At 36.1% G+C, this 13,020-nt stretch overlaps 3 protein-coding genes across 3 annotated transcripts; all 3 read left to right on the forward strand.

The window, feature by feature from the left end:
* LOC104772464 lies at positions 323-3,421 on the forward strand. The gene has a single exon (XM_010497074.1). It carries the CDS (start codon positions 323-325, stop codon positions 3,419-3,421), a length of 3,099 nt encoding a protein of 1,032 aa, XP_010495376.1.
* LOC104772465 lies at positions 6,937-10,741 on the forward strand. The gene is made up of 5 exons (XM_010497075.1): positions 6,937-7,281; positions 7,364-7,414; positions 7,521-7,580; positions 8,717-10,293; positions 10,498-10,741. Exons 1-5 carry the CDS (start codon positions 6,937-6,939, stop codon positions 10,739-10,741), a joined length of 2,277 nt encoding a protein of 758 aa, XP_010495377.1.
* Positions 11,667-12,322, forward strand: LOC104772467 (ubiquitin-conjugating enzyme E2 4-like). Its single transcript, XM_010497076.1, has 3 exons — positions 11,667-11,748; positions 11,826-11,953; positions 12,062-12,322. Exons 1-3 carry the CDS (start codon positions 11,667-11,669, stop codon positions 12,320-12,322), a joined length of 471 nt encoding a protein of 156 aa, XP_010495378.1.

Raw genomic sequence — 13,020 nt, forward strand, 5'->3', positions numbered from 1 at the left:
CGGTTAATGAGAAATCTAATTCACAATTCTAAAGTGTTAATATGGTATCAGAGCTATAACAAACTTTTTTCTCATTTTCGAAGCTTCGCGAGCTCTAACGTCCTCATCAATGGCGTTTCTTTGTTGATTTCTTCTCTTTCTCTTCGATCTTCTTTGTATTTTTCTTTGGATTCTTCGATGAGTGCCTCGAATCGTCAAATCCTCTTTGCTTTCTTCGCGAATCTTCTCGTTCTCTATCTTCAGATCTGTTCTTCCGCGCTATCTGTTCTTTTTCTTTTTTTGCTCTTATCTTTGGGTTTCTGATTCATCGGATCTTTGATTCATGGCATCATCATCGCCGAATCGAGATTCCACTTCTAATTCTTCAACGGATCAGTATAACAATCCGTATTTCTTGCATAACTCTGATCATGCGGGAATGGCTCTTGTCTCCGATCGATTGAATACGGGAGCTGATTTTCACACATGGCGTCATTCTGTGCGCATGGGTCTCAATGTGCGTAATAAGCTTGGGTTCATTGACGGTACGATTCCTAAACCCCCTGAGAATCATCGGGACTATGGTTCTTGGTCTCGTTGCAATGATATGGTTACAACTTGGCTTATTAATTCTGTTAACAACAAGATAGGAACAAGTCTATTGTTTATCCCGACTGCAGAAGGAATCTGGAAAAGTATTTTGTCTAGGTTTAAACAAGATAATGCACCTAGGGTTTATGAGATTGAGCAACAATTGAGTTTGATTCAGCAAGGTTCTATGGATGTTAGTTCCTATTACACTGCCTTGGTTACACTTTGGGAGGAGTTGAAGAATTATGTGGATTTACCTCTCTGTACTTGCGGACGATGTGAGTGTAATGCTGCGGCTCTGTGGGAGACACTTCAGCAGCGTAGTCGTGTTACGAAGTTTCTTATGGGGCTCAATTCATCTTATGAGGCTACCAGACGTCATATCCTGATGCTTAAACCGGTGCCTAACATTGAGGAAGCCTTTAACATGGTCACACAGGATGAAAGGCAGAGGTCTATTCCGTCAAGGCCAGATAATGTTGCCTTTCATACAACAAACAATCAGTCTACTGTTAATTCCCATCAACCTTCATCATCGTTTGATGGCTCTTATGATCATGCAGCTTTTGCGGCGATGCAAAACTATTTCAGGCCTAAACAATCTAGTCGTCCTCTTTGCACTCACTGTGGTCAGCTTGGTCATGTTGTTCAGAAGTGTTTCAAGCTTCACGGTTATCCTCCTGGTTATATTCCTGGTTATAAAACGTTTGCTTTGGGTTCTCACTTATCTCAGAGACCTTCCAACCAGTTTACTCAACCTCGAGGACCTCCAACTCATACTGCTATTCCACAACAGCAATATCAGCCTTCACAGGTTCCTCCAATGCGAGCTCAGACTCCTATTATGGCAAATGCAGTAACTTCTGCTTCTTTTCCGCCAACGAGTTCTCCTGTGACGAATGCTGTTAGTGTGGATCTCAGTCGCCTTAGTAATGATCAAATCCAGTCTCTGATTCAGCAGTATCAAGCTCATGTTACCACTTCAGAGCCTCCGGCTCCTTCCCCACAGCTTTCGTCCATCACAGATCATGGTATTATGGATCCACAATCATCCTCTGGTAATACTTCTTTTCCTACATCCTTTCCTTCTACTTCACTTCACTTTGAGAATAATCATCTTACATTCCAACATCAATGTCTTTCTTCACTCTCTGCAAATTTACCTCATGGTAGTTGGATAATTGATACAGGAGCCACCAGTCATGTTTGTTCTGACTTGGCACTTTTTAATGAAACCACGACAGTTTCTGGTGTCACAGTTAGTTTGCCTAACGATGCTAGAGTGGATATTACTCATTGTGGCACTGTGCATCTCTCATCATCCTTGATATTGCATAATGTTTTACATGTTCCATCATTCAAATTTAATATAATCTCTGTTAGTTCATTGTTGAATCATGATCAATATTCTGCTCATTTCTTTCCTTTTTATTGTTACATTCAGGAGTCTATTCAGGGCTTGATGATTGGTAGAGGGAATCTAATGCACAATCTTTACATATACAGCAACGATCGTCCTTTTTCTGCATCACAGTCGCATTTTACTGGATCCTTGAAGGTCGATGGACTTCTATGGCATCAACGCCTAGGACATCCATCTTCTGACAAGTTAAAGCACATTCCTGGTATCTCATCTTTGTCTTCTTCCTTATTGTCTGAGTCTCCTTGTTCTGTTTGTCCTTTAGCTAAGCAGAAGCGTCTTTCGTTTGAGTCTAATGGTCATAGGTCTACTACACCTTTTGATCTTGTTCACTTAGATATTTGGGGTCCGTTTGCTGTCGAGTCTGTTGAGGGTTATAAGTATTTTCTCACTATAGTTGATGATTACAGTCGTGTAACCTGGGTTTATCTACTACATAATAAAAGTGAAGTTTCTGTTAAATTTCCTCTCTTTCTTAAGCTTGTTGAAACACAATATCATACCAAAGTAAAAAAGATACGAACTGATAATGCTCCAGAACTTGCATTTACTGATTTAGTTAATAAGCATGGTATCATTCATCAGTATTCTTGTGCTTATACTCCACAACAAAACTCGGTTGTAGAACGAAAGCATCAGCATTTACTTAATGTTGCTAGGTCTTTGTTGTTTCAATCTAATGTCCCGCTGATCTATTGGACTGATTGCTTGTTGACTGCCGTTTTCCTGATCAATCGCACTCCTTCAACTGTTTTAAACAATCTTACTTCTTATGAACTATTGACCAAAAAGAAACCGGATTACAGTTTTCTAAAATCTTTTGGTTGTCTCTGTTTTGTGTCTACTTTACAAAAAGATAGGCATAAGTTTAGTCCTAGAGCTACTGAATGCGTGTTTCTTGGTTATTCTTTTGGCTATAAAGGTTACAAAGTTTTGCATTTAGATACTAATGTCGTCTCTGTTTCTAGGAATGTTATTTTTCATGAAACATTGTTTCCTTTTAAAACGAATCCTTGTGTTACTCATGATATTGATTTGTTTGGCGATGGTATCTTACCTTTATCAGTTCCAATTTCTCTTGATACATCTATTGTTACTTTACCTGCATCTTCTCATGCATCATCATCTCATACGACACCTGGTGCCACTGAGCATGCCCACTCTAGCACTGTTCCTATGGCTCGACCGACTGTGCCCTCAGGAACGACTGTTGTTTCACTACCAAGTGGCAGGCCACGACGAACTACTAAGGCTCCAGGTTACTTATCTGACTATCATCACTCTCTTCACCAAATTTCTACTTCTTCTATCTCCACCCCTTCCATATCTCCTTCTCCTTTCAAACCACACACTACACCTTATCCAATCTGTTCTTTCTTATTCCTTTATCAACCCGTCCTATCAGTCCTATGTTCTTTCTATTACTATTGAGACCGAACCCAAAACTTTTCAACAAGCCATAAAATCACTGAAATGGACTAAAGCTATGGATGTGGAAATGGAGGCAATGGAGCTTAACAAGACTTTTTCAGTTGTCTCTTTGCCACCGGGTAAGAATGTTGTGGGTTGCAAATGGGTTTATACCATCAAATATCATTCTGATGGTTCAATTGAAAGGTACAAAGCACGACTAGTTGCAAAGGGTTATACACAGCAAGAGGGTGTTGATTATATTGATACTTTCTCACCTGTTGCAAAGCTTGCTAGTGGAAAGCTTGTACTTGGTTTGGCTGCTAAGAAAGGGTGGAGCCTGACTCAAATGGATGTCACTAATGCTTTCTTGCATAGTGACTTGGAAGAGGAGATATACATGAGTTTGCCCCAAGGATACACGCCTGCTTCTGGTGTCTTGCCACCGAATCCGGTCTGTAAGCTTCATAAGTCGCTTTATGGACTTAAGCAAGCTTTAAGGCAATGGTATAAGTGTCTTTCTCAGGCTCTTCTTAATGAGGGTTATGAACAATCTCCTGCAGATAACACCTTGTTTGTCAAAGAAACTGATGTCTCTTATACTGCCATATTGGTCTATGTTGATGATATTTTGATCGCCAGTAATAGTGATGAAGCTGTTCGTGCTATTAAGGATGCTCTTGCCCGGAAGTTTAAGACGAAGGATCTTGGCCCGGCTCGTTTCTTTTTAGGCTTGGAGATTGCACGCAATGCGGATGGTATATCTGTTTGTCAAAGGAAGTATTGTCTTGACTTACTTGCTGATACATGTCTTCTTGGTTGCAAACCGAAGTCTACTCCTATGGACTATAAGAAGCCTTTGACTAAAGATACAGGTTTACTTCTTCCGGATGCGAAGCCTTACCGGGAAATCATTGGTCGCCTACTGTATTTGTGCATCACCATACCTGACATCACATATGCTGTGAATCGATTGAGTCAGTATTTGTCTTGTCCGACTGATGAACACTACAAGGCTGCTCTGCGTATCCTGAAGTATCTCAAGAATAATCCTGGTCAAGGTTTGTTCTTCTCTGCTCATACGGATATATGCCTTAATGGTTTTTCTGATGCTGATTGGGGAACATGCTTGGAGAGTAGGCGTTCTATCACTGGTATGTGTGTGTTTCTTGGTACTTCTCTTATCTCTTGGAAGTCTAAGAAACAGGATGTCGTTAGTGGTAGCAGTACTGAAGCAGAGTATAGGAGTATGGCGGTCACCACGAAAGAGCTTCTCTGGCTACATCAGATGTTGAAGGACTTGCACATCAAGGTTGATTGTCCTGCAAAGTTGTTTTGCGATAACAAGTCTGCAATGCATATCGCTAATAACCCAGTTTTCCACGAGCGCACCAAACATGTTGAGATTGACTGTCACATTACTCGTGATAGGGTTAAGAGTGGTTTTCTGAAGGTTTTACATATTTCTACAGAGAACCAGCTGGCTGACATTCTCACCAAACTGCTGCAGCCAGCTCCATTCTACTCTATCCTCAACCGTCTTTCAGTTTCAAGCCTCTTTCTTCCACGGGAAGCTTCGGCTTGAGGGGGGTATATTAACATATATAATGTATAGTATAGAATAACATGTATTCAGGGTACTAAGCTTCCTTTTACTTAGTACTACTATACTTGTATAAATACTACTGTAAGACTACACTTTACGGTTAATGAGAAATCTAATTCACAATTCTAAAGTGTTAATAGGAGTTTCTCTGGTTTTATACTTGTAAGAGTTTCTCTGGTTTTATACTGATTTCATAATTTTACTCTTACTCTGCAAAATTCTCCCCACAGAAAACAAAAAGTATCAGAAGAATCAAATTGTTCATCTTCACGGCTTCAACGAAACATATCATTTTCTTTTCCAAGCATGTAATTGCGGATACGAAACACACAAAGAAACTACCAAGTCAAGCATGTAATTACTATTATTCATTATAATCGGGAATCTAATCTGAAAACAGTCGAAAAGGTTACCTTCAGGTTCAATAGAGATAGACAAAGAGACAGTAGACTTCTAAAAAATTTTAGTGAAGAAGAAATATGTAAGAGCCGTAATATGAACTTGTGCTGCTGTATTATAACCAAATTTTATGTCATCCATTTTGACAAACAGTAAGTAGACAAAACTTATGGAATTCAGCTTTTGATAGTGAAGAATCATACTTTTTTGCCAATAGTTTATGTTCCTTTGGTTTTCAATCTCGTCCTTTTCGTTAGATTGTATAAAAGTAAAATACATGTTTTCATCACCTCAAATCCTTTTTTCTACCTTCTATGTCGACAGATCTGAGATAAAGAGAGAGAGAGAAAAATATATATTTTAAATTAGATGAAGAGCACAAGATAATAAACATGACTACATTTCTTACATGAGAAAAAAATGAGAACATGTCAAGCAAAACGAACTCAATTCATGGTAAAGAAAAATGAAATGGAAATAGTTGCAAAACAGAGAAAAATGGTGAAAGATTTGAGATTTCTTGATTTTATATTGTTAGGAATACGGAAAATGAAGAGATTTTGAAGTTTTTTTTTTTGGTATGAAATCATGTTGGTGAAGAATTGAATAGAAGAAGTGGATATGATATGAGATCGTGGGGGTAGCAGTTGTAAAAGAGACATTTTTTCCTGTTGCAGTTATTTTTTTTCTTTTTGTTATGAAAATTCAAAATTGTAATCGTTTTTTTTTCTATTTTTTTTGAGAATTTGTTACTAATGCCCTTTCTTTGATATCCCTTTTTAATAATACTCCTTTGATGATCATTTTTAATTATACCCTTCCATTATTTTTTAAAGACATTTTTGCCCTTGTTTTATAATTATACCGACAATCTTATTATACCTTCGCCGTCGACCTTCTTCGTCTTCGTCATCGTCTCTTCTTCTCCGGAGACATCTCTCCTTCTCCGGTCGGATCTCTCCTCCGCCGTTATCATTGTTTCTCCCATCGTCTTCGTCTTCGTCTCTTCTTCTCCGGAGACATCTCTCCTTCTCCGGTCGGATCTCTCCTCCGCCGTTATCACTGTTTCTCCCGTCGTCTTAGTTCTCTATTTTAGTTCGTCGTCTCTTCTACCCCCTTCGTGTAAGTGTTTCTCCCATCGTATTGAGCAATTGAATTTTTAGGAGATATAAAGCAAATCTCTCCTCCGCCGTTATAAATTGAATTTTTTTAGGTCTTAATCACTTGCTCTTTTACATCTGTTCGTGATAATAAAGTCTTTTTCTCCCATCGTGTAAGCTTGTTTCTGTATTTTTGTTTTGATTTCAATTTCAATTTTGTGTTAGCTATTAGATTGTTGTTTCGATTTCAAATTTGATGTCAGAATTTTTTTAGGTCTTAACACTTGCTCTTTTAGATCTGTTCGTGATAATAATGTCCTTTATTAGATCTTTGGACATCTACTGTTATTCTTTGATATAGTTGTTCGGATCTCTCTTCTTTTAATGTAGTTTTATTGGTTTGTTTTCTCAGGATTTGTTTGGGTGTACAAATGATTGAATTGTATTCAGTATGTGGTTTGTGGAAGTTGAACAACAACATTCATTGGGAATTTGAGATGGATAATGAAAGGGGAGCTTCTTTGATTAACATTGATGAGAATACTAGATTTAGTGAGTTGGTAAAAATTCTATTAGAAGATTTTGACATTGATATTCAGGCACAATGTTTAAAGCTTAGTTATTCATTGCCTGCTAAGTCTTCTACTATAGGTAGTATTCCTATCTTTATTAGAAATGATAGGCAGCTTGAAGCTTTTAAACTCAAATATGCACAAAGTGGAGGAGTTCTTCATCTATGTGTTACTGTTGAGGATTTTTGTGAGATTGTAGAGCAGGTATTTTTAGTAAACTCATTCTCTTGTTCTTTCTAATATTGTTTTAGAAAAGTAACTGATTTGAGTAATGTTTCTTTATCAGGGTCAACCTAGATCTACTCCTTTTATTGAGAGTGTTACTGCTGTTACTCAGGTAACTTTCTACTTTAGAATTTTAAATTATTTATTGCTTACAAAACCTTATAAAATTCTTTGAAAACACTTGTAAAACGTTTTAAATACTTTACAAATCCTTTCAGGATCAAACAAGCTCAAATCTGTTAGTTGGGAATGTTATTGATGTTTATACTCATACTCGGGTAATTTACAATGGTATAAATGTTTTTATTGCCTTTTCAACCCGTTTTAAAAACCTTTGAAAACAGTTGTAAACCTTATTAAAAACTGTAAACCTTATTAAATCCTCTGAAATCACTTGTAAAACCTTTTAAAAAACCATTGATTTGTACTTTCAGGGTCAACCAATACCAAATCCATATGTCGAGAGTGATCCTCCTGCTGCTTCTTCAAGTCAATATACTGGCACTTCTGATGATTTTACTGCTACTCATACTCAGGTAACTTACATTTAAACACTTTAAAAAACCTTTTGAAAACGGTTGTAAACCTTATTAAATCCTTTGAAATAACTTGTAAAACCTTTTAAATAACTTGTAAAACCTTTTAAAAAACCATTGATTTGTACTTTCAGGGTCAACCAATACCAAATCCATATGTCGAGAGTGATCCTCCTGCTGCTTCTTCAAGTCAATATACTGGCACTTCTGATGATTTTACTGCTACTCATACTCAGGTAACTTACATTTAAACACTTTAAAAACCCTTTTGAAAACGGTTGTAAACCTTATTAAATCCTTTGAAATAACTTGTAAAACCTTTTAAATAACTTGTAAATCCTTTTAAAAAACCATTGATTTGTACTTTCAGGGTCAACCAATACCAAATCCATATGTCGAGAGTGATCCTCCTGCTGCTTCTTCAAGTCAATATACTGGCACTTCTGATGATTTTACTGCTACTCATACTCAGGTAACTTACATTTAAACACTTTAAAAACCCTTTTGAAAACGGTTGTAAACCTTATTAAATCCTTTGAAATAACTTGTAAAACCTTTTAAATAACTTGTAAAACCTTTTAAATAACCATTGATTTGTACTTTCAGGGTCAACCAATACCAAATCCATATGTCGAGGGTGTTCCTCGTTTTTATTGTTCTCCTGTTGCTTCTTCAAGTCAATATACTGGCAATTCTGATGATTTTACTTCTACTCATACTAAGGTAACTTACATTTAAACACTTTAAAAAACCTTTTGAAAACGGTTGTAAACCTTATTAAATCCTTTGAAATAACTTGTAAAACCTTATAAATAACTTGTAAATCCTTTTAAATAACTTGTAAAACCTTTTAAAAAACCATTTATTTGTACTTTCAGGATCAACCAATACCAAATTCATATGTCGAGGGTGTTCCTCGTAACATGACAACCTCTGTTGGGTATCCATCTTGTTCTTCACACTCAACTGGTCTAATCGATGTTGATTCACTGTTTTGTGGAAAGTTATTCAAAGACAAAACAGAAATGAGAAGTCAGATGCGGATGTATGCAGTCAAGCACAGTTTTGAGTTTCATACTTTTAAGTCAGACAACAAGAGGTATGTTCTTAAATGTATTGATGAAAAATGTAGTTGGAGGCTACTTGCAACTAAGGCTAAAGCATCAGATAGCTTTGTTGTTCGAAAGTATAGTAGTCAGCACAGCTGTGACTCTGCTTTAAGGAATGTTAATCATCGCCAAGCAACTGCAAGGACTTTGGCTGGTTTGGTTAGTAACCATTTTGCAGGAGGAAAGCTTCCTCTCAGACCCAAACAGCTCATGGAAATTTTTAGGAATGACCATGGAGTTGGTGTCTCGTACTCAAAAGCATGGAGAGCTCAAGAACATGCATCAGAACTTGCTAGGGGTATACCTGCTGATAGTTATGAGGTTTTACCGAGTTGGTTTCACATGATAGAAAAGAAGAATCCAGGTACTATCACTTACATCAAAGCTGATTCTGATAATAAGTTTAGATATGGTTTTCTGGCTTTTGGTGCATCAATTAGAGGTTTTAAGTTGATGAGAAAAGTTATTTCTATTGATGGCGCCCATTTGAAATCAAAATATAAAGGGACTTTGCTTGCTGCATCAGCTCAGGATGGTAATTTTCAGTTGTATCCTATTGCTTTTGCTGTTGTTGATTCTGAGAATGATGCATCATGGGATTGGTTTTTGCGGTGTTTGAAGACTATTATTCCTGATGAAGAGGATCTAGTTTTTGTGTCTGATCGGGCTTCTTCAATTGCAACTGCGCTATCAGTAAATTATGTACATGCTCATCACGGGATCTGCACTTTCCACTTGCAAAAGAACCTGGAAACACGATTTAGAGCTTCGGCTTCTCTTCTTCCAGTTGTTCATGATGCTTCAAGAGCTTACACTCAGTATGATTTTGATTATTTGTTCACTCAAATTTCCAATGGTGATCCGGATCTTGGAGAATATCTTTGGCAAGCTGATATTAGGAAATGGTCACGTGCATATTCTCCTTCAAACCGGTACAACATTATGACATCTAATTGTGCCGAGTCCATTAACTCCAGGTTAAAAGAGACTCGTGAGTATCCAATTGTCTGCCTGTTTGATACAATCAGGTCTATTTTGACTAGGTGGTTTAATGAACGACGTGAGGAGAGCTGTCGACATCCATATGCTGTTACTACAAAAGTTGGGAATAAGATGAATGAATCTTATAATAATACTACCCGCTGGCTTGAAGTTAGTCAAGTAAATGAAAATATCTTCGAGGTTAAAGCAGCTTTAAAGACATATATGGTGAATTTGGACACAAGGAAATGCACATGCTGTATGTTTGATATTGACAAATTCCCTTGTGCACATGGAATTGCTGCTGCAAAACATGTCAATCTCAATGAAAACATGTTTGTTGATGATTATCATTCCACTGAAAGGTTATAACTCTCTTCTTTAATAAGGTCTTTAAAAGGTTGCTAAAGTAACGGATCCGACAGGGTTTTTACAATGTTTTAAAAGGTTTTAAAAGGTTTTATAAGTTATTTAAAAGGTTTATAAACAGTTTAAAAAAGGTTTTACAAGGTTTTTCAAAGGTTTATCAAAGTTATATTAGTCTTATCTTCCTCTTTTTTATTTTACAGATGGCGTTTAGCATATTCAGAGAGCATTCACCCAGTAGGTGATATGGAGTATTGGGAGATTCCAGAGAGTGTTAGTTCTTCTATTCGGCCACCTTCTACTCGTATACCTAGTGGCAGGCGAAAGAAAAAGAGAATAGCTAGTTCATGGGAGTATGGAAAGGCTAAGACAAATTCAAAACAATACAAATGCAGTAGGTGCGGTCAGTGTGGACACAACAAATCTAGTTGTGTTGCAGCTATCTAACTCTCTCTCTCTCTTTAATTCAACTTGAATTTGTTCTTTTTAATAAAATACTTTCAGTCTGTGGTGTTGTAAACTCCATTTTCTCAAAACAACTTGTAATGCCTTTTAAAATAGCAAGTCGTACTGTTTTAAAATCATTTACAAACAACTTGTAAAATATTTTAAAACATGTTAAAAACCATACATACTCTTGTAAATCTCTACACCGATTAAAAACCATATATATACCTTTTAAAACAACTTGTAAAACCTTTTAAAACATGTTAAAACCCCTTTAAAACATGTTAAAAACCATATATACTCTTGTAAAACCCTACAACGATTAAAATCCATATATATATATATACTCTTGTAAAAATCAAGTCGCCACACTCTCTCTCTCTTCCCCTTCCCCTTCCCCTTCCCCTTCCTCTTACACTTCTTCATCTCTCTCTCTCTTCTCTCTCACTGCAAAAACCCTAAATTTCTTATGATTTCACCATCTTCAGTCTCCTTCACTGCTTCGTAATCAAACACCAAGCAAAACACTCCAACGATTTTAGATGATTTGAACAGATAGAGAAGATTTCAAATTTTGATTTCGAATCGCTTAAGTTTTTTTTGTGGAAGAAGATTGAAGGGGTAATATGCGAAGAGTCACTTGGAAACAGCGAAGGGGTAAGTTTTGAAGGGGTAAGATTTTAATGGATAAGATTTCGAAGGGTTAATTTATTGAAGGGGTATTAAGCGAAGCGTCGCTTTGGTTCGGTTTTAATTAAGCGTTGAATGGGTACTTTTTGTAAACCAAAGCGACGCTTCGCCTATTATATATACTTTTTGTCTCACGATAACTCCTCAATCATCTCTCAGATTCGAAAAATCAAACCTTTGTCTCCTAAATCATTCTCGAAAACTCTATTTACATTCTTCCTCTAATCCGTCTGAAATGGCCCGTCGTCCTGCTTCAAGCCTTATAAAGACTGATCTGAGATGTCTGAACAGGGATCTTTCGCCAAACATCACAGCAGGTAAACACATGCATCTTCAGAGTAGATTTGTGTTACTGTTAAGGATAAAAGAGATTGAGTGTTTGCCTTTTTTTTAGTAACTGTTGATGACGACATTTTCCGTTGTGAGGCTACTCTAATCGGACCGGTGAATACTCCTTATGAAGGGGGAGTGTTTAAACTTAAGGTTACTTTTCCACCTGATTACCCAAGAAGTCCCCCCAAGGTATCTATTTTTGATTATACTCCTTTTTATTTTAGCAAGCATGATTATTAGGACTCCTTTTTTGCAGCAACTCAATAGTTTTTTAATTAAAATTTCTTGATAATGCAGGTTATTTTCATCACAAGAATTTGCCACCCAAATGTATCAGATAATGGAGGCATTTACCTAAAAGTGTTGAGGCGCGACTCTTGGTCTCCCATGTCCATTGTTAAGCTTTTCAAGGAATTAGTGGAGAAGTTGATTGAACCAGAGGTCAATGATGAGGGACAGACCATTGAATATCTTGCCAACCTCTACAAATCTGATAGGAGAAGGTTTGAAGCTATGGCTAGAGAGATGACTAATAAATATGCTGGGAGAGGAAACTGAAATAGTTCATATCTATTTTTAAGAACTATTGAATAATTTATCTTGTTTTTGTTCTTTTTAATAAAACATTTCAGTCTCTGCTCTTGTAAATACTATTTTAATAAATATTTTATTCAGAGTTTACTGTTTTAATATTAGAAACAACTTGTAAAGCTTTTAAAAAAGCAAACCAAATTGATATATATCATTATAAACCATTTGTAAAACCTTTTAAAATTTCTAAAAAAAGATATAATCTTAAAGGTTTAAAGGGTTTAAAAGGTTATAAAACCATCTAAAAGGTTTTAAAAGGTTTTTAACACTTTTAAAGCTCTCTTAAAACCTTTTAAAACCTTTTATAACAACTATTTTTTTAAAATATACTTGCAAACTAAACATTGAAATACTATTCTATTCAATATTCTTCTTGATGTGATCACGTTTATATAACAGCAATAATTTTTAAATGGTTTTTAAAAGATGTTAAAAAAGTTTTCAAAAACTTCTAAAACCTCTTTTTAAAAGATTATACAAGGTTTAAAACTCGTTTTAAAAGGTTTTAAACCCTCAAAAAGGTTTTTCATCTTTTAAAGCTCTCTTGAAACCTTTTAAACCCTTAAAACTTAAAAGAATATTAACCCGTTTTAGAAGATTTAACCTTTTAAAAGTTTTAACCCTTTTAAAAGGTTTTTAAAAACAGTTTTTTAAGCAATAACCTC

The sequence above is a fragment of the Camelina sativa genome, chromosome 20, assembly GCF_000633955.1.
Source record: "Camelina sativa cultivar DH55 chromosome 20, Cs, whole genome shotgun sequence".
Taxonomy (NCBI): domain Eukaryota; kingdom Viridiplantae; phylum Streptophyta; class Magnoliopsida; order Brassicales; family Brassicaceae; genus Camelina; species Camelina sativa.